At 33.2% G+C, this 22,826-nt stretch overlaps 2 protein-coding genes across 9 annotated transcripts in view; one reads left to right on the top strand and one right to left on the bottom strand.

Moving 5' to 3' along the window:
• The first annotated feature begins 1,692 nt into the window (after positions 1 to 1,692).
• Positions 1,693 to 4,964, top strand: LOC111684735 (TBC1 domain family member 15). Its single transcript, XM_023446934.2, has 3 exons — positions 1,693 to 2,027; positions 2,091 to 3,428; positions 3,627 to 4,964. Exons 1-3 carry the CDS (start codon positions 1,851 to 1,853, stop codon positions 4,281 to 4,283), a joined length of 2,172 nt encoding a protein of 723 aa, XP_023302702.1. The 5' UTR covers positions 1,693 to 1,850; the 3' UTR covers positions 4,284 to 4,964.
• An 8,102-nt stretch (positions 4,965 to 13,066) lies between these two features.
• The window catches only part of LOC111678590 (mucin-19), a 66,828-nt gene continuing 57,068 nt past the window's right edge, over positions 13,067 to 22,826 (bottom strand). For all 8 annotated transcript variants that reach the window (XM_046945257.1, XM_046945259.1, XM_023439982.2 and 5 more), the window contains 7 exons: positions 18,188 to 20,546; positions 17,852 to 18,122; positions 17,503 to 17,752; positions 17,189 to 17,426; positions 16,769 to 17,039; positions 16,291 to 16,680; positions 13,067 to 16,226 (listed from right to left, as the gene is read on the bottom strand). In XM_046945257.1, coding sequence (XP_046801213.1) covers positions 13,436 to 16,226; positions 16,291 to 16,680; positions 16,769 to 17,039; positions 17,189 to 17,426; positions 17,503 to 17,752; positions 17,852 to 18,122; positions 18,188 to 20,546 — 6,570 coding nt within the window. In that variant the 3' untranslated portion in view covers positions 13,067 to 13,435. The remainder of the gene's footprint in view (positions 16,227 to 16,290; positions 16,681 to 16,768; positions 17,040 to 17,188; positions 17,427 to 17,502; positions 17,753 to 17,851; positions 18,123 to 18,187; positions 20,547 to 22,826) is intronic.

Below are 22,826 nucleotides of genomic sequence, written 5' to 3'. Positions count from 1 at the left end.
TTTTATTTAAATTAAATTAATTTATTTATACAATTACACTGCTTCGAAATCTAGTTGATTTCATTTGAAATCAAGACCGTTTTCACTTCATATTTTTTACATTTAGGAAGATTTAATTTTTTTAAGTAGAATTTAATTACGAATAAAAAATAGATATTTTACAAGTACCCGAAAACTTTTTATTTTAAATATGTTTATCATATAAATATCTTTTTTGTTTAAAATAAATTTTCATTTGTTTAAAAAAATATTAAAATAATTTTTATTTCCAAATATATATATATCCCTCATGACAAAAAAAATTCTTTTAAAATAAATATCAAAAACAATTTTTATTTTCAACTATTGTTTTAAATGATTTTTTTTTTTTTGTAAAAAATTTAGTTGTCGTATTTGAGGACCTTGTCAAAATTATATTATTATTACTTTAATAGATCATGCACTCCATTAATTTTTGCACAAAAATTAAAATATTTATTGTTGTTAATTATTTTTTTCATCGGATGAAAAAGTTCAAATTATTTTTAACTTTACTGATAAATTACAGAAATGATAAATTTGTTTTTTATAGAAATGAAAAATAACTTTTTTTCAATACATAAATATCTTGATGGATAAATATATTTTTTAATAGAAATGTTTATTTTTTAATAACAAAAAAAACTAAAAAATTTTTTAAAAGTAATAAAATAGGGTCCTTGATATTTAAATATTACATAACCTTCTAATTTAAATTAACTTTTCATGCATGTTTTACAATGTATAAATTTTTTTCTCTTTTTTCTTGTTCAGCGACGTATTTTTTGTATTATTTAGACCTGGTTTACACTAGGAAACTTTTTTTGTGAAACTTTTGATGTTTCTATGTGAGAGAAAGAGAAAGAAATATCAACTATCTCTTATCTCACACACAAAATCAAAAGTTTCTCAACTAAAGTTTCACTGTGTGAACCAGGTCTTAGAAAAAACATACATAGTTGCATACTAAATTTCATTGTAGTGTTAGTGAGGTACAATATTTAGAGAAAATCCAAGAAATTATTTTATTAAAAATGTATAAAAACTCAAAATTATTTTAAAAATGTTATTTTAATTTAAATATTTTCTTTAAAAATTTAAATTAATAAAAAGTTTTCTAAAAATAATTTAAATGTCAATAATTTTCTTTTACAGATATCAAAATTTATTGAAAAAATTTATAACATATCAAAATCTATAAAATAATAATTAGCTTTTAAACATCGAAATTAATAAAATAATTTTAGGAATTTAATTTTATGCAAATTTTCTACAAATCCAAATCTTATAAATCCAATTTTTCTTAAAGTGAAACGTATCTACATATAAAATTAGAATTTATCAAAAAAGAATTCCATGGAAAATTTTCAATAAAACGAGAATTTTATAAAATTTATCTAAACGTTTTCTATAAAAGAGAAATTTATTGATAATAATAATAAAATAAAATTTAATGATAATTTCAATCAAATTAATATTTATTGAAAATATTTCTATATAAAATCTATTTTAAATTTTCTGTAAAAAAGAATATGTTATTTATTTTTTTATGAAATTTTCTCTGAACACCCTATCTAATATTCCATTAATAAATATAAAAATTATCAACAATCTGGCAATCTCTTCACTGTGTAAAAAATTTTCTTTGTTGATTTTTTGTTGTTACAACAGCTGTTCACCGAAAGCAAAATAACAACGACGAAATAAAGAAAATTTTTGCAAAAATTTTTTATATATCGAAGAAAAAATAGATTTTTAGTGCTTTTATACATAGAAATTTTTAACAAAATCTTTTCAAAAAGACTGCATTTCAGTTTTAAATTAACAAAAAAATGATAAATTCCGTGCGATATGAACGCAGCAACAGCAGTGAACAAATGCAATTTAATGTTTTGAGTGATAGTGGCGGTCGCAGTAGTATTGGAGGTGGTGAATCACCTCTTACTCCTAGCCAAACATCAACAACGCCTGCTAATAGCATGACAGAAGAACCCTTGGGTATAGGAAATGTATGTGAAATAAATAATATTTACCAAATGGAATGAGTTGATAAAAATGTTATTACTTTACAGATTCTTTGCACCCATGATGGCGTTCTGTTGAAAAAAGCCAGTGCTGAACATATAGCTGACCTTAATACCAGCGGCTCTTTGTCGTTGGTGGAATATGGTCCCTCTAAACGTTTGTATATAGAGTGGAAACCTAATGAAAATATTTTAATCGCAGATGATAGCCAGGATCAAGGTGATTGGGCTTTAGTTGATACTATATCACAACGTAATCGCACCGTTTCAGAGTGTAAAGTTTTCAATACAAAACCCATGGAAACATCTACGGGTTCTATACCAAAAGCTCGCCTTATACGCACTTTTCTGGAGGATTTATCTGGTATTGAGGTCAAACAACGTCGCCAAACTATTAAGTTTATGCGTAAATTAGATGGCACTTTACACACCGAATTCTTTTTCCAGCACGGCAATGCTGATCTATTTTTAAGTAGCCTTAAGAAGTTACACGTCATCGATATGGCTCCTGCAGCTCGAGCTGGGGAAGAATATGTTATCCTAACCACCGAGACCCAAAAACTAAAGAAAACTTTTGCCGAGCTTGATATAGGAGAAATAAAGGCCAGTTCCTTGGGCAATGAGGGCTGGCTACCGAATAAAGTTGTTGGCTTACTAGCGAGTATACCCGATTATATGGCACATAAAACACCACCCAAAGTTAGACCTGGCACCATAGAAGTAAAAGAACGCCAGAAATCATCACCACCTTCTGACAACTATCAGCTGGTGGGCATAGGCGGCAGCACTAATACCTCGGACTCGCGCAGTCGTGCCAGCAGTTTGGATAAATCACCAGAAATGGATTCAAGTGAAATGGAAAATGTTAAGGAAATCGATGAGAAAATTATACCACCCCTACCAGAACGAAAGCCGGTCTTAAGAGGTTTACCTCTTAACGAAAATCAATGGTTGGAATTTCAAACACCCGATGGTCGTATTTCAGATCCTTGTCGTATTTTAGAAATCATATTCAAAGGTGGCATTGAACCCAAACTACGTTGTGAAGTTTGGAAGTATCTACTAAACTACTATCAATGGAGTGACAATGAGGTGGAGCGTATAGCCAGACGAAAACAAAAGTCCATGGAATACTATAGTATGAAGGCTCAATGGTTATCGATGACCACTATACAAGAGGCGAATTTTTCCGGTTATCGTGATCGCAAGTGTCAAATTGAAAAGGATGTTAAACGGACAGATCGTTCTTTGGACTATTTTGCCGGTGAAGATAATCCAAATTTGTCGACATTGCAGGGTATATTGATGACCTATGTTATGTATAATTTTGATTTGGGTTATGTTCAGGGCATGTCGGATTTATTGGCACCCATTTTGGCAACATTGGTGAGTACAATGGAAAAATGTTGTAGAAAAGGAAAATTTATCGAAACTTCTCAATAAAAAGTAAAAAATTAACGAAAATTTGTTAATATAAAAAGAAAAGTTATTAAAATTTTTTTAGAATTTTCTAAAAAAAAAGAAAATTTAAGAAAATGTAAAGTAAAAACATGTTTCTTTACCCATTTCCCAAACTTTTTCCAGGAAAATGAAGTCGATGCCTTTTGGTGTTTTGTTGGTTTTATGGACATGGTATTCGCCAACTTTGATATCGATCAAGCCGGCATGAAAACACAATTCAATCAATTACGTGCCCTCTTAGAATTTGCAAATCCTCGACTTTTTAAATACATGATTAGCCACGATTCGGATAATATGTATTTTTGTTTCCGTTGGCTTTTAGTTTGGTATAAACGTGAATTTTCCAATGATGACATTTTAAAATTGTGGGAATGTCTGTGGACCAAATTACCTTGTCCCAATTTTCATATACTTATATCGGTAGCAATATTAGATCAACAAACCGATGTTATTATCGAAAGTCAATATGAATTTACGGAAATACTAAAGCATGTCAATGAACTATCAGGAAATATTGATTTGAGACGTACTTTGGAAATAGCAGAAGCCATATATCATCAAATAAAAGAGGCTGAAAATTTACCCAATACAATAAGACTTATAATAGGAGAACCGCTAATAGAGACAGAAGCCACTGGTGAGGGTGACAATGATACACCCGAACAGTTTGATGACGATTTTGATGAATTGGTGAGAGAACAGACACCAGAGGAGAAGAAACGCAATCAAGAGTGGTTAGAGGAAGCCTGTGAACGTTCCATGTTTTTGCAATATATGTAATAATTTTATATTTATATACATATAACAAACTAGCGTATAGATTATAATGCAAATTCAAAATAGCACACATTAAGTAGGATTTTGTTTTCAGTTTTTGTTATAGTTACTATTATAAGGCGTATTGCAAAGTTTAAAAAAAACTCCTTAGCTAACTATAGCAAAGCTAAGTTTCCTTTAGGGAAGTTCAAGAAATACGCCTGTTTATGTTAAATTGTTTAGTCTTGTATTTAAGTTGAATTATGAATTATTCTTTTTTTTTTTATTTTATATTTTTTTTTATAATAATAAGGCAGGTTAAAGCAAATTAAAAATTATTAACTATATATTAAAATAAATAAAAACAAAACGCCCCATTTAATGGCCTCAACAACTATTGTTATAAAAAAAATAAAACGTAAAATCTATACGATAAATATTAATTAAACTTTATTCCTTATATATCCAATATCTTTATGTATTTGCCGAAAAAAAACCAAAACAAAAACTAATATCAATTATTTTATAACGCAAACAACAATTAATGTTTAAAACGAGATATATACATACAAATATAAAACATACATAGTATTTAATTATAATATAATTAAAACATTTTAATTTTTATTGAGAAACAAAAAGAAAAGCCACACAATTTAATTAGATGGTGAAATAAAAAAATAACACATTTTTTTCAAAATAAAATCTTTAAGCAAAGTTTTTTAATTAAAAACAATTTATCAAAGTTTTATTAGACAAATATTCATAGAAATTTTGTTCTATTAACCTTCGATAAATTATTATGAATAAGCCAGTGAATGTACAATCTTATGGTGGCTTTGATACTCATTTCTCCGTTTAGTTAAGAATTCTGAATAGAGGATGTCTTCGTATGAAAAGGTCTTCTTGCATGAATGTCGAGAGTTTTAACGTGAGCACCTGCTTTGACGGCCTTATCTCTTTCCCACGCACAATCGGTTCTTCGCACCGGAACGAATCGGAGTTCAATGAACAACGGCTAAGGATTGTCAACCCAGCCACATCGACTTTAAACGTGTGGCTGCTACAACAACAACGGCCTTATCTCACAGTTGTCTTTTTCATCCACTGGGTAAATTTTAGAACTGTCTACCATCGCCCCTTTGTTCTTCAATGAAGAACTCAGGTGTCAATTTTTGTACATTGGCTTCGACCGGTCCATGCACAAGTACTTTGCTGGAGTACTCGAGATATCTAATCTCAGATCATCGAATGGTCTCTGTTGATTCGGCAACAGCACCAGAGACGTAACCGGAGGACCAAAGTACGATCCATCAATAAGCCGAAGACATTGTTCTTAATCACAGGAACACACTGTGGTAATTCTGATATGAACAGAGAATACTCTGAACATATCTGGACAAGGAAGGAAAATTCAATGGTATCAATTCATCTTTAATCCATCATCATTCAACCCAGAACACATCTCATTTATACGACACATTCATAAGAGAAAAACATAGGACACATTTATTATAGGTAGACGGGTGGGTGAGGCCCGTCGTACCCCACATTCATCCCGTACCATATACAATTAATATCAACATATTTTCGACGCTTAGTCCCACAGCCACTCCTCTGTGGAGTATCTGTTGCTTTCGGCAACAGCACCGAACTTACCCCGAAATATTGTCTTTATCAGTCTTTTAACCGCCACTTACTCTCCCCGCGAATTTGGCTTTAAACCACAGACACTACGTGGATCCCGAAGGAACCTCAACAAACTGAACAGCCAGGACATAGTCCTGCGGGGCAACTGGCCATCCGTAGTACCAAAGATTGACAGGTGCTCTGGTCTGTCAATCTGTCTGTCAATCTATGCAAGGACCAAACCAAACAGTAGACTGTAGCCAATTTTTCAGTCCCGGCCAGACTGGAGGTATTGGCCACCTTTTTATACCCCGGGATTGCAATAACACCAAGGCGGAGGCTAATAGAGGTAATAACGAAAAGGAGATAAGAGATCATGTGTTACAGATAAAGACGTACAATCTTATGGTAGATTGGATACTCATTTCAAAAATTGTATATATACATCAATTTGTATCAATATTTTCAATAAAAAAAGTCACCTGACAAGTGATTTTGGAATAATGAGTTTCTTCCGGATATGATGAGAAAGGAGATCCTGCATACAAATAGAATAGAAAAGTTGGGTAAGGTAATAACGAAGTATCATATACATGAAGAAGGTTTATTAGTAGAGGGAGATAAAAGATCAAGTGTTACTGGTAAAGACAGATGACATTGTTTCCTAAGAATTTACCATTTTGTCAGATCATTCTCGTTTTGACAACTTCTGCTGTAATCGTTGAACAGAAGACCAATGTGTCTAGCATGGTTACCAAATTTACAGTGGTCAGTGATAACCGATATCAGCCGACTTAGCTGCGGTATTTGAAGACCAAAAAGATATTTAGACCTGTGAGTGACCACAGCGCTTTAGCACGTGTGCCATGTGATCATTTGTTGCGAGCAATGCAAAGGCAGTGTTCAGTGATTTGCTTCCTTATTGCAAGTAGTGAAATACCGCAAAACTGATCGATCTCCAGTCTGCTAAGCATGGTGCCAGCTCTTGCCAAGGTGTCAGCAATGCTATTGCCATACGAAATCCCGTGTCCCTTTACCCAAATTAGGGTGATTTTGTTGTTGTTGTGACAGTTCGACTGTGACAAAAAACTTCCTGGGAAAAAAATTTTCGGTTGATATAGCTGTCGCTGGGTTGACAATCTTTGGTCGAGTATGACTTGGGTAGTTCCGGAGCAATGATCCAATTGTCGTGGGAACGTGGGTGATGTTGGAATGTATCGCCATCTCATTGAGAGACGTCCGGTATTCATGGATAACTTTGGATGTGGAAAACACAACAATTAGGGATTTAATAGCAGCTTGACTGTCGGTATGACTTTTGATATCCCTGTTAGTTATCCAATAGTATCTAAGCCAATTTAATGCCCTTTTTATCGCTGATATTTCAACTTGAAGGATGCTACATTCACCATTAAGTCAGAAGGAGATTTTCCTTACAAATTCCTCAATGAAAATGCCACCGCCAACTTTTTTCGCCGTCTTGGATCCGTCTGTGTAAACTCGGAAACAATTATGTGGCAGAAGGAGAGATTACTGAGACTCCGAGGAGATATAATATCGGAACTTTCTCACAAGAGACGGTAGCGAAATACAATAATCAACATTATATTGATTATTTGATCTGAGATCTCTGATCCTAGCATAGCCTATGGAGTATTGTTTCCATTTGCCAGAACGTAATTAATTAACTAACTAACGAACTAACTATCTACCTATCTATCTATCTATCTATCTATCTATCTATCTATCTATCTATCTATCTATCTATCTATCTATCTATCTATCTATCTATCTATCTATCTATCTATCTATCTATCTATCTATCTATCTATCTATCTATCTATCTATCTATCTATTTATCTACCTATCTATCTATCTATCTATCTATCTATCTATCTATCTATCTACCTATCTATCTATCTATCTATCTATCTATCTATCTATCTATCTATCTATCTATCTATCTATCTATCTATCTATCTATCTATCTATCTATCTATATATCTAACTATCTATCTATCTATCTATCTATCTATCTATCTATCTATCTATCTAACTACCTATCTATCTATCTATCTATCTATCTATCTATCTATCTATCTATCTATCTATCTATCTATCTATATATCTATCTATCTATCTATCTATCTATCTATCTATCTATCTATCTATCTATCTATCTATCTATCTATCTATCTGTCTAATACTGAGGTTAGATTCGTTTTCGGCGTAGCCCGAACTATTAGGCAAATCTATTCAAATCTATTTTGAAATAAAACTAACAATCATTTTTTATACATTTTTTTATTTTGTTTAGAATTTTTGTTTTGTTGTTGTATATATAATTCAATATCATTTGTTGTTGTAGTAATAGTTGTTGTTGTTGTTTTAATAATTAAATCATACTTATATTTAAATAGTAATTATTAAAAAAAACTGATGTCATAATAAATGTTCATACATAATTTGTTTTATTTATTTATTTTTTTATTTAAATGGAGATTTCTTTTTAATAATTTGTTTTGCAAAAATGTTTTTATAATTTTTATTTTGTTATTTATATATTTGTATAATAATTATGGTTGGTAACAGAGCATGTAATGTTTTGTTATTTTGCTGATAGATTAAAAAATAATTGTTTTTTGTTTTATATTTATAATATATTTATAAATTTTTATGAATTATTTTGTTTTTTTTTTTTTAAATAATGAAGCAACAGGTTTTTATTTAAATTTATTTTGAATTACTATTATTATTAAGGTTGGGTTTGTTTGTTTTTGTTTTTATAAAGATAAATTCTATTTAGTTTTTTGTGTTGATGGTTGCTGGGGTTTTCTTTTAAAAGATATTTTATAAAATTTAATAAACTTAAATTTAGCCACATTTAATTAATTGTCCAATTATAAAACTTATTTTTTTTGTCTTGTTAATAAAATATTTATTTATGTATTTACAAAATTATTTTGTTTTAATATAGTGTTTTTAAGAAAATATATATATTTTTTATTTTTAGTTACATATTAAATCATTTTTTTTTATTTTTTTGTGCTTTTTTTATAGAAATGTTTTATGTTTTTTTTATTTAAAATTAAATTTAAAGTTTTATTATTTATAGAATAATTTAATTTATAAGCATGCAGTTTTATTTTATTTTTTTATATTGATTTTTTTTTTAAGTTTATGTTTTTAATTTTCTGTTTGTTTTTTATTCTCTAATTTTATAAGCGCTTTATAAAGTTTTGTTTTTTTCACTTTACTTAATATTTAATAGTTAAATTTTAAATTCAAAAAATAATAATTTTCAATAAATTTGTTTTATTTGGTTTACAGCAGCTTTTTTTCAAAAAAAAAAACAATTTACTGAAAATTATTATTTTTTTTTCTAAAGAAAAGTAAATGTTTTATTTTAATAACCTGTGAAGTTGTTTAAACAAAGTTTTTTGATTTCTATGAATTTCTACCATTTCCAGCAGCATTGGAAAAAGTATCGTATAAAATGTCAATAATTTTTTATTTGTTTTACAAAAATTTTTTTAAAATATTCAAAATCCGTTAAATTTTATTAAATTTGTAGCTTTTTGTTGCTCAGCAGCATTGGGCGAACAAAATGCAAGAATTTTAAAATAACACAAGTGCAACCATCATGAGGAGGTAATTGATCTTTGCGGTTTTTGTAAAATTTGATTTAAGCGAAAATGTCATTTCCGTAAAATGTTATGCACTCAACACTCCAAGTATTGAAGTGTTATTTGTTCGTAATCGACATTCAAGAACAATTGTATTTAATGGCAGAAAAACTCAAAAGAAAATTAATGGCCAACTTCTATCTCTTATTAAGATTCTTACGTATAGAGCTCTATAAGTGAAATTTACGGCAAATTATGCGTAACGGTCGTCTTAGCTAGTTTTAAGTAAAAACTATTATTCAATGTCAGAAATTTTAAATTAATTCAATTATGAACTAGTTCTTTACTTCAGGGTTAAATTGAACTAAATCTTTGAATTTTGTATTCTCGAATATTTTCTGTTCTTTACTAGTTTAAGCATTCAGTGATGATGAGCTAAACACGGATAAGAAGTTACTATCGCAAATAGTTGCGAACATTCTTTAAGGATTATTTTATTAGTTCAGTTCAACTCTTTTTAATATTTGAAATGTTACATACGTAGTTGTAAACCGATTACTCTTGTTTGACTTTCGGAGTAGATAGAATAGATTTTATTCCTTTATGTATTATCAAATGCCCTGCAGAATATGAGATGTGTATTGGGGCAATCTTTTTTCATTGAAATCATCCTTTAAAAAGCAATTTAGTTTTCGATTGGTATCGAATGTAGCAACATCTTGCATGCAAACTCTACTTTCAGAGAAACTTTAGTATTCGATTCAAAACAGAATTTAAACCCAGGGCTGCAGTCATATACCTAACAAGTGTGAACATCACAACAAGGAATTTGGGACATCTTTATACGGGACGATGTGAGATTTAGAAGTCATAGAAATACTCGCATGGGAACTTTTTCTGTTGGCAATAGAATTGCTTAGTATTGATATCCGATATAGACCTTGATCATTTCTAAGAAATTCCGCTGAATGTCGAAGCACGAGACGGCCCTAGAAGGGAAGAATTCAATATCAAAATATTCGATTCAAAACAGAAAGCTTTCGAAACAGAATTTAAACCCAGGGCTGCAATCATATACCTAACAAGTGTGAACACTACATCAAGGACTTTGGACAAGGAATTTGGGACATCTTTACACAGGACGATGTGAGATTTAACAGTAATACTAATACTCGCATGGGGACTTTTTCTGTTGGCAATCGAATTGCTTAGTATTGATATCCGATATGGACCTAGATCATTTCTGAGGAACTCAGAAAACTCTGAAAAACAAATTCTATTCAAATTTCCTCAAACGTGATGGACTAATCAATAGAACGAACAAATACTTGATTCATTTTCAACTGATCAACATAATTACAGAGTTATCAGAAGAAAATCCGATAGGAATTGTTATGACAAAGGAGATTGGGGATCTATTGAATATCTTCTCTGTTTCTAGCTTGCATTAGAAGCAAACTAAAGATTTGACTGAAATATCTTAAGGCATTAAGGTTGGATCGTTAATGAGGCCTTTTGACTTTTTCTCACTCTTATTTCTTATCTCTACAAGTATCTTTCTTTATTTCACCCGATTCAAACTCCCTCTTACGAGAACATCACTAAGCAGTCCTGAAAGAGAAATATGAATTGTAATGTATTTAAAACTTGTTGCTTATTGAACTGTCCAGCTGCAGTCTAATGATTCTGATTCTGGTTTTCTACAGACTATACAAGAATGTTAGAGGAACTAGACGCAATTGAGCACATATTGCAGAGGCAGTGCGTTTGTTAGTAATGGCTATGAAATAAATTCTACGACAAACTTGGAAAATTTGCTGTCTGTAATCTATTTAGCTAGGTTTTGTCAGGGTAATCAGTCGTTCTTTTGAATGGATCCAACGATGAGGATTCTATATTTGAATTACCGCATACATGATCGTATAAATTTTCGTATCGATAACTCCTTTTTTACTCGATCATGTATGCGGTCTTTGATCTTAAGCTTAAACTTTTTTTGATCTGAATCTAAACAATTTATTTTCTGTTTTCTTGTTTCTTTTTTTAAAGTTTCTATAAACCTTCTTGTAGAAGGGAATCAAAATTGATTGCTACAATCTCCGAGTGGAGTTGCGCTTTAGGTTGTATAACTTTTTCTTAAGTTATCTCGCAATTTTTTGCTTTTTTTATATAATTTCTTCTCAGGTCATCACACAGGGACCACTAGAACTTACGTATGCCTTTAAATGCACCCTAAGACGAGTAGCACAAAACATTATTAGACGATTTCACTTGCAAATTGCCTATTTTATAAAACTTGACTTAAATAATAAGAAATTAATATAAAAAACTAAATCAGGAAGAAAAATACTCTCATTATATAAAAACAATTCTTAATTAACAAACTTTAAACACAACCAAAGCTTAGGCCCTTCTTATAAGGATTTAAAGGACCTCTATCGTCTAATTTAAGGCTCTTGAACTTGCCGTTTTTTTTAGAAACTCTAAAAACACCTCTCTCTTTAACTTGAAATAAATGCCAATATTGTGTTGTTTTTTTTTTGTTTATCATTTCATTTGTTATATATGAAAATAATTTGTATATTTTTTTGTGTGTGTTTTATTACAGATTTTTGTTGTTGTTGTTGTTGGTTTTACGATTTAATAGTAGTTACAATAATAATATAATATAATAATAATAATTTTACAAGTGATTATCGAATAAATACGAATATAAATTTTTTATATTAAAAAAAAAAATTTGCATTAAAGAAAATTTAAAAAATAACTAAAAAATATATTAAATTATTTCAAGTTAAAAATTGAATGAAATGTTAACTAGTTAAAGAAAGTCACAGCAGCAAATTAGTAATTAACATAACTTAGTTATATTTTTCCTCAATTTAAACTTGAAATAAATTTTATTTTAATTTATTTAATTATTTATCATTTCTTAAACGTTTTTTTTTTTGTTAAACAAATTGTAATAATAGTTGCTTATAAAGAGAATTACTAATAAAAATAGATATTCAACAGCAGCATTATAATATAGTAATTTCTCTACAAGTAACTATATATATATACGGTATTTGTTTTAAAGTCAACGTTGTTGTTGTTTGTAAATAGTTTCTATTTGTTATTATAATAAAACATTAAAACTTTTCTTAATATTGTTGTGTATTTGTTAGGATTTTTAAATATAAATTTCTAAATAGTGTGTGTGTGTATGTGTGTTGGGTTGTTAAAATGAGTAAAAATTATTTAAAATAAAAATTATAATAAAATAAAAAGTTTAAAATTAAAAAATTAAAGAAAATATTAAAAGAATTTATATCTTATATAGTATATTACAAAATTAAATTAAAAAAAATATATAGATTTTTTTTAATGTTGCAAGTTTTAATGATTTTTTTGTTGTTTTTATATCAATTAATTTGTTTTAGCATAAATTTTTTTAAAACTGTATAAGTATTAATAACTAGAGGGGGGAGGGGTTTGTTTGTTTGTTTTTATAGCTTAATTTTAAGAACTAAACTAAACTCACTTTTGCATATTAGTTTTCCTTTTTTTTTTAAATTTTACTTGCTTTCGCAGTTGTTTTTTTATTTATACTTTTATAAAGAGTCTTTCTGTGATATTTACTCTTTAGTTTATAATTAATGTTTTTTTATTTTGTTTTTTTCTCTTTACTAAAAACTAATAAAAAGTTCTACTCTTTTTTTTTTTCTCTGTTTTTTGCTTTTAAACAGCTGTTAATTAACTTTCTTTGTAAGTCCCCTATATTCTTTTAAAGCAGCTTGATCTTTTTCTTTCTTTCTTGTTTATTCTTTTACTCTCCCACCAACCCATTTAAATTTATTTTCATTTTCTCCTCTGACGGCGTCCTTTAACAATAATTTCCTACTATTTATTTATAGATGTGCGCCTTAAGCGCCTTAAAACTCATTCTTGTTTTTCTTCGTTTTCACTACTTGTGGACAGATTTAAAGAATTATCGGCACTACCTGATGACGATTGACGTGTGTGGCGTGTGGATCTTAATTCGCGTCTTTTCTCTGGTGGCTGTTCGCTAATGAGGGAATGATCGGCCCCAGAACGTGGACGTTTTAGACGACCCGAAGATCTACGTGTCTCTTCGTTAGTGGACGAGGCAGAAGTATTATTACCCGATTCAGTGGCTAAATCTTCTATGCTACCGCTGTGTGAACCTGCGCTGGCTGTGCTAGTATTTGCTGTCGAGGTGGGTGGTGGTATTTGTGAGTTGGATGTGGATGGATTTTGTTGTTGCTGTTGTTGTTGTGATTGCGTTTGAGCTGATGATGCGGGTTTTTTGAGTATTGGTTGTATTATCAGTTCATCGGCTTCCTCGTAGGGTGGTGGCATTTTGGCTGCCTCTGCCGCATTTGTAATGGTCAAAGATATTCTAGATTCACTACGTTCGGAACGTTCACTGCTTGAACTGGCTCCCGAACTTATGGGCGGTGCTATTGTTATGGTCGTTTGTGAGGGTAAGTTGGCCGCTATGCCCGCTGAATTCAATGGCGTTAAGGTTACCTTATCGGCCTCCGGTTGTTGGCTAGTAGACGATGAAGAGGAGCCTCGAATAGATTTCTCTATACTTGTCATGCCTCCACCCAGATTTAAAGGAAAACCCGCAGCTGCCAAAGCTGCTGCAGTATTTAGGTCGTCTTTAAGCGATGCTGATGTATCAGTACGCTGTCTCTTGGACTTATGATGGTCATCCTGTGAAGACGAGGTGTTCGAGTAGGAGGGTGTGGTGGCCGATGCCGAAGTGGGTATTAGGGAAATGCCAGAGCCCAAGCCCAATTGTTTGGTATAATAGTCCATTTGTTTTTGGAAGGCATCCTTGGCTAAAGCATCTTGATCTCTTTGTCTCTTCGAGGCCGACGATGATGAAGAGCTGGTAGTGGTGGAGGAGCCTCCAGTGAGACCAGCCAAACTACCTGTTAAGCTGGCCAGAGAACCGGGCCCGGTAAGTGGTAAGGAGCTACCAGCAGCCGCCATAGCTTGAGCTGCCATTTCGGCCAAAAAGGCTTGACTGAAATCAGCAGGCATACCGGGTATTTGTGGTAAGGCGGCAGCAGCTGCAGCAGCCGCGGCGGCCGCTGCCTTAGCACTCTTGCTGTTGGATGTATTAGAAGAGGAGGTATTACTTGAAGAACTGCTGGTGGCGCCGGTCATAGAGGGTGGCAGTTTGCCTTGTGATAAGGCTTGTAGTGTAGCTAAGTCTGTTGGCAACTGACCTCTAGCCAACTGTTCCATAAGTTTCTGTTGTTCCTTGGCAGCCTGTTGAGCAGCTGCGGCTGCAGCATTTGAGGCGGATGAACTCGAAGAAGATCTCTTCTCACTAACGGTGTTGGAAGATGAAGTTGATGAACCGGATATTGGTGGCATGCCTAAGGAGTTCATGAGTCTAGTGGCCTGAGCCAAATCCATATTTGCCATTCTTGAGAATGATTCCAAAATTTGAGCATCTGCTGGAGGCAATAATAGATTAGATAATTGAGCCATTTCTGCAGAAGCTTGGGCAGCTGCTCTGCTGGCTGACGATTGGCGACCGCGTGATGAGGACGATTGTGTTGAACTAGAACCTTGACCGCTGGAACCAGACATGCTGGCAGCCATTGCATTCATGAGACTTGCTGCCTGGGCCGCCGATGAGGCAGCTGCTGAGGAGGCTGATGAACGAGAGTTGGATGATTTGGACTGTGATTGATGAGCCTTGGATTGTGTTGTGGAAGTGGAACCGGCTGAGGAAGCTCCATTCATTAAATACTGTTGGGCCAATTGATCATAGGCCGAACCCAAACCGGTGGAACCCAAAGAGTATGGATTTAAGCCACTCATACCCATGGGTGGATACAGAAGTGAGGGATTGGCAAATAAGAAGGGGAAGCCTGCCGCCAATTGGGAAGCTGAGGCAGCTGCTGCAGCAGCAGAATTCTTAGAATTTGATCCCGATGACGAGTTATTACTACCCGTAGAGGAACTAGCTCCTAAAGCTGCCGCGGCTGCAGCAGCAGCGGCGGCTGCAGCATTTTGCTGAGCCTGTTGATCATTTTTGCTCTTTTTACTCGATGATGTATTCGATTGTGAGGAGTTTTTACTGTTCGATCCGCTGTTTGAGGAGCTACCCGTAACACCGCCTAAACCACTTAAAGCAGGTCCAGCTGCTGCCATAAGAGCGGCCAAAGATTGTGTATCCATGCCAGCTAAATTGCCTAAACCTCCCATACCCGCCAAACTGGCGAAAAGGTTCATATTGTTTAGATTACCCAAACCGGGTATATTGCCCATGCCAGGCATACCAGCAAACGGCATAGACAATAAAGGATTCTTGGGATCAAAGGCTGAAAGAGGATTCTTGGGATCGAATCCACCCAAATTGGGAAGACCGGCCAAAAGACTGGGATTTAAACCCGCTAATGAGCCGAACTGCATTGCAGCATTAGCCTGATCCATGGCCGACTGCCGTGAGGATTTCTTCGAAGAACTGGAATTCGAAGATGTAGACTGCGACGAAGACTGTTGCTGAGAATTCGAATGGCTGCCGGAGGAGGCATTGCTGGATGTAGAGGATGGTCGGCCTGTATGAGATTTACTGCTCGAACTATATGATGATTCCATAGGTTTAGGTGAAGGAGCAGACATGGGATTTTGCATTTGTTCCAACCACTTGGGATCAACTTCATAATTGGGATTTTCTGTGAGCCTGCAATGAATGAATTAATAATTTATAGTTGGATTTTAATTGCGCTTTTTTAAAAATTACTTACCATTGCATTAATCTCTTTAGTTGAGGTGCTTTGTTACCGGTCAGTCTTTTGCCAGTTTGTTTATTTATTACCGGCACTGGTTCATCGCCGGTTAGACCAGGTGGTGGTCCTCCCATTGATGATTGTTGTTGCTGTTGTTGATGTTGATGCGATTGACTGTGCGATGAAGAATTAGAGGATTTCGACGATGACATCTGAGATGCGCTTAATGATTGTTGTGTGGGTGTTGACGATTGTTGGCGACTAGATCTACGACTGTTTGAACTGGGCGTATTACTACTGCTGGTACTATTGGCCGAGGATGCGCCGCCGGTATAGTCCATTGTTAAGGGAGAATTGACATCAGTTAGCCATTTATCAACCTTGGTATCATGAGGAGAACCATATTTACTGTGGGAGAGGGGAAGTAACAAAATAATTATGTTAAACTCCGTGTTTAAAGAACAGAAAGAAAGATTTCTTAATATTAGATACATACTTTGACTTCATAGCCTGTTCCATATCAGCCAACATACTTTCATAAAGTTTACGTTGAGCTGGTGGCAAACATTGCATCATCTTTTGCTGTTGCTTAAGGAACGTTTGCGGATCTGTGGCCATTGTTTGAGCTAATAAAGCATTAAGACTATCCTTGGCCGATAGACCACCCATGCCAGCCATACTTTGTAAAGCCGACAAACCAGTATTAGCCGAAGACGACGATGATGTCGAAGTCGATTGTCCAGCCGATGAAGAGCTACCTTTACCTTCTGTTATAAATGAGAATAAGTAGAAAAAAATGAAACAAAATATTAGTAATTATTTCTCGGAAAGGGGTTTATGAGCAATTTCTTGAAAATTTCCCCCATTTCATTTGTTTGTGCTTAGAAATTAATAAAGTTCAGAGACTCAAACTCACTTCCGGGCACTGTCGTAACAGTGATAGTAAAAGGTTTTTGATTTTGTTGTTGTGAAGACATGGATGTTGGTATATTAGCGGGGGTTACCGAAACACTGGGTGGTATTTGTGGCTTCTTAGATGAGGGCAAGGAAGGATCCGGGAAAGTCTTTTGTTCCTTGGCAGCCGATAGACCCAAGACGATTTCATCCAACTTCTTGCGTTTCTTCTCTTTACCTACAACTGGTTCTTCAATGGTCTGTTAAGGAGAAATTAAATAAAAACGTTAATAAAATCTGTGATATTAACATGTTTAAATTTAGCTTTTAACTTACGCAATTGTTTTTCTTCATTAATTTATTTAAGGTATCATCAAGTTTTCCACCTTTACTGGCCATTGAGGGGAATGCAGAACTTAAAGCCGCATGTATGCTTGAGGTATTAGCAGACAGTGCGGATGACGATGAACTTGAGGATGATGATAGCTTTTTCGAACTCATGGAAAAATCTTGTACCTCACTTAAATCGATAGCTCCCGAAGAAGAAGCGGATTTCATTATTTCAGCCATATTCATTTTGGGTAAGCTGGAAGTGACAAAAAAAGATTTTTTTAATAAAAAAATTGTTAAAAATTAAACAAAAAAATGTAAATCTACAAATGTATATTTATTTTTGAATATTTACCTTGAAGATAAATCCATGGCACCACCCATAGAAGAGGGTGGTGGTGTTTTTAATGGTGGAACAGCAGGTTTACTAAATTGACCTGAATTTTGTCTGGACAAAGGAGCATGTTGATGCGCTGGTGGCGGTTGCAAAGCACTGCTTAGAGAAGAATTAGCTGCTGGGGAAGCAGCTGATGAGGGACGCCTTGAAGAAGTGCTAACACCAGTGGATGCAGCAGCAGCCGCTGCTGTCATATTAGCAATTTCTGTTTCCCAATCTTTGGGAGCCACTAAAATGTAACAAATAGTAATTATTTAACTAAAAAAACTCTTTTAAACAAAACGTTATACTTACAAGTCTGAGCACTATTTAGAAGAGCATGTAATTTGGCTCTTTCCGTTTCCACATCGATGGCAATATGACGTTTACGTTTTTTACCCGAATTTGTATTGGTTGTAGTAGAGCTATTACTGGGAACGGGACTGCTGGCATTGGGTATATTTAAACCAGGCAAAGATGTCAAAGACATACCGGGCAATAAAGCGCTTAAAGCACTAGCATTGCCTCCGGCGGCAGCCACCGCCGCAGCCATGGCGGCATTAAAACTATTGGCATCTAAGCCACCCAAACCGGCTGCAGCAGCAGCAGCGGCGGCCGCAGCAGCTGCTGAAGAAGCAGACGAAGCTGGCGACATGGCTGGTACTGAAGATGGGGTAGAGGAGGTAGTTATGGGCGCCACCGTCGACGTTGACAATGCCAACGCCGATTTGGAAGAGGTACTTGTGGTATTAATTGTGGGCACCGACACATTTGTGGAAACTATAGCCGCCGTTGTGGCATTAGTAACATTTGGTGAAACCACTTGCTGCACTTGTGAAGTGGACAAATGTTTGGTGACACCATGATCTGTGGTAATGGTTATAACATCAGGGGTAGTAGAACGTTTTTCAACCGCCACACTGAGATGTGGTATGGCTTCGTGTAAGCCTATATTAAGTTCAATACCCTTGCAACCCACCAAGGCTGAATAGGATTTATCCACTGGCCATTTGCCTGTTTCAATACAGGAAACAATATGATAGATACGTCTCTCCAAGGCGAAATCTTTAAACCAACTAATACTTATCTCAAGTTTGGGTTTTTCTTGTTTCTGTTTGGCAGCTCCCGGCTGTATAACTTCTAAATCTGGGAATCTAGCTTTAAGTTCGGCCGCCTGTTTTTTGCATTCTTCTTCGACCGCTTTTTCTTTTTCCTTCATAACTTCCTCATCATCTGGATCATTTGAACCGGTAGTAGCTGTAGTTAAGTCCAGCATTTCTTCATCATCTTTAGGTTTAACCAATTTCTCAGTTTCTTTTTCTGTTGCTGTTTCTTTAGGTTCAGTTTCAGTTTCGGATTTTTCAGATTCCTTATCTTGTTCCTTTTTACTTTCCTCTGTTTTTTCTTTTTCCTTTTCTAAGCATAATACCTCATCTTCTTCTTCCTTGTTATCGGATTTTTTACTTTCTTTTTCTAAATCGATTTTGTCTTCCTCTTTAGTTTCTGTTGCCTCCATAGATTTATTAACTTTTTCCAAAGATTTATCTTCTTCTTTAGATTTACTTAAATCTTCTGTTGTCTCTTGTTCCTCACTATTGTCCACCTCCATTGTTTCATCTTTGGAAATGTCCTTCTTAGCAGCTTCTTCCTCTTCTACACACTTTTCTTTAACTTCTTCTACATTTTCTGAAGTTTCAGTTTCAGTTTTAGTTTTTATTTCTGTTTCTTTATCGTCCTTTTCCTTAACTACTACTTCATCATCTTCATCTTTTGTTAAATCTTGTGTTTCTATATCTTCTTTAGGTGTATTTAAATCTTCTGGTTTCATTTCTTTGTCTTCTTCACCTGGCTCCTTTTTGGCAACTTCTGTTTTAACTTCACTTGTTAAGGATTCTGTTTTAATTTCCGTTTTAACTGGTGAGAAATTTTCCTTTTTAATCAAACTATCCTTGGTTAAAAGTTCTTCATCCAAATCGATAATTTCATCTTTTACGGATGCTGCTTTAGAAGCTGCGGCTAATTTCTCAGCATTTAAGGCTTCCAATTTAATAGAACGTTGCATTTGAGCCTCTAATTCACGTAAAAATCTCTTTTCAGAATCGGCAAATGAGAAGGTGTGATCATTAAATATAAATGTTTTCGATCTATAGAGACCATGTTTGAGTACGGCTGCTATTAGCTCTTTATCATGTTTACCAGGCTCCCACCAATCGGGTGTATCGGCATTTACCATACACAATTTCAAACGTTCTTCCAATTGTGGATGTTTGGCTATTTCACGCAATTTCGATAGCAATTCCAAACGATCTAATATTAATTTAGCATGATCTTCACTTATATCTTCAATTATGCCCTCTAGACCCTTTTCATTTTCAGACAACTTAACGCCGGCCTGTCTCTTACACATGGCTATAAATACTTTATAGTAATCACCCAGAGTCTCATCACTTTTTCGCTCCAAATGAGCCATTTGTTTAAATTTAGTCCAGTCGGGAGAGAGTGTAGTAAGACCGGGTGTTAAGGCAGAGGGTGGCAAAAGATCTACACCGTAACCGGTGAGTACACGTAGAAACTCATATTCTTCACGACGATTCCATTTTTTAGGTATACACTGTAAACGTTGCATTTCACGTTCGCGGGCAGCTATTTCCATTTTACCCTGACGTTCCATTTTCTGTTTGAAAAAAAAAATAAAGAAATAAAATTACCTTAAGTTATGTTGGAAAAAATAAGATTTGCCTAAATGTATGAAAAATATGAGATTATGTTTTCTAAATAAAAATGTTAGGTTAGGTTTGTGTGTTATTTTTAAATCATTAACAATAACATGCAGTTTATTATCATTTGTTAATTTTAATTGTTTTTAACGTGTAAAAGTAAAAGTGTTAAGTTATTTGTTGGAATTTATCACAAAATTGTTTTAAAAATACACAATTATAATAAAAACAAGTAATATTTCTATAATCGGCTGTGCCGAATCTTATATACCCTTCACCAAGTATGTTTTAAAAAGCAGTTCTTATTTATTTTGTATCTCTGCACACATAACATACACACATAACCTTCGTGAGAACAGAACAGCATCCAAACATACAAAAAAAAAAAAAAAACAAATACACAGCTGAATAAAACCAAATACATCTCCACACGCACATGTACATCTTTATCCAAATCACAGTGTTGTTGTTGCTTTTTTAACAAAGCATGAAAAAAATGTGTCTTTTTGATGAAATTTTCAGAGGTTGTCTCGGATTTTTGCTCATATCTCCGTTATTTATAGACCGATTTTGCTGATTTTAAATAGCGATCTTCTCGAAAGCATTCGGATCTCGCCGATATCTGGGGACCTCTAAAAACTGATTTCAACAGACAGACGGACAGACAGACAGACGAACAGACGGACATGGCTTAATCGACTCCGCTATCTATAAGGATCATGAATATATATATTTATGGGGTCGGAAAATTATATTATAGAAATTACAAACGGAATGACAAACTTACATATACCCTTCTCACGTAGGTGAAGGGTATAAAAAATTAATTAATTTACTTATTCATTATATTCTTATTTATTTTATTAGTAAAATTTCTAGGAAATTCATTTACAACTGATAATTTGTTTAAGTAATTTAAATAAATTTCATAAGTTTTGTTAAAATTAAGTTTAAATTGCAAATATCAATTTGTTATACATATTAAGGATAACTAGTGAGCCTGGTTCTGTAAAAACTTTTCTAATATTTTGAAGTTATTACCCTCCCTTTTCCCTTATTTTTTACTTACAATTTTATTTTGTTATACTTGTAAAAATGTGTTTTTGTTTTTGTGGTATTAATATTACCATTAATATTTCACAATAATGTCTAAGTCCTATAAAAGAGTAAATTCATTAAAAGAAATTAAAGTTTCCTAAACATTTCTTATTACCACACCTAAAGAAATTTATTTAAATCATTATTTTACAACTCTGCTTTCTAATAATTTCCAAATCTTGTACATCTGCAAATGTAGAATATTTCTAGAATAAACTACATTTCATTTATTTGTATTTATTTTGTAACGTTGTTCCTCTCTCACTCCACATATTGTATGTATGACTATAGGAAAATGTGTGTGTGTGTGTGTATGTATGGTGGGGTTAAAATTAGGATTAATGTATAAAAATTGTTTCAAGTACATATTACAATGTATACCCCTAAAAAATATATACAAAATCGTAATATTATATACCAACAGCTACATTTAGGGGTTTTATACACCATTATAAATGTTTGAAAAATTTACCATTATTTTTTGTTCATTTGTAAAGTTTTACTTTTTAATAGTTCAAAAAGGACAAATACATATTTGTGAATATTTGTAAATAACACCCCCTTTTGTAGTCTTACCTGAGTAAAAAAAATAGCAATAAGGTAAAAACACGAATGTATTGTCGATTTAAAACGACTATATCATTACGCTATAAAGTTTTAAAGTAATTATAAAAAGTAGATTAATGAGTTTTTTATAAAAAGTGAAATATCGAGAGTTTTTTTCGGACTAATTTACAACTAACTAGAAATATATTGGAACTGATCTCGAACTGTATTACAACTGAAAAAAACTAAACTAGAACTGAACTGAAACTATAAAGGAACTAAAATACAACTGGACTAGAACTGAACCAAAACTCAACAAGAACTGAAGTAGAACAAAACTAGAACAGAACTACAACTTAACTAGAAATAACTAGAAAAGAACTAGAACAGAACTAGAATATAACTATAACAGAACTTGAACAGGACCGAACTAGAACAGAACCGAACTAGAATAGAACCGAACTAGAACAGAATTAGAACAGAATTAGAACAGAACTAGAACTAGAACAGAACAGAACTAGAACAGAACTAGAACAGAACTAGAACAGAACTAGAACAGAACTAGAACAGAACTAGAACAGAACTAGAACAGA

The sequence above is a fragment of the Lucilia cuprina genome, chromosome 2 (genome assembly GCF_022045245.1).
Source record: "Lucilia cuprina isolate Lc7/37 chromosome 2, ASM2204524v1, whole genome shotgun sequence".
Classification (NCBI taxonomy): Eukaryota; Metazoa; Arthropoda; class Insecta; order Diptera; family Calliphoridae; genus Lucilia; species Lucilia cuprina.
The sequence above is the reverse complement of the archived record's forward strand: the minus strand, read 5'-3'. Positions and strand labels throughout refer to the sequence as shown.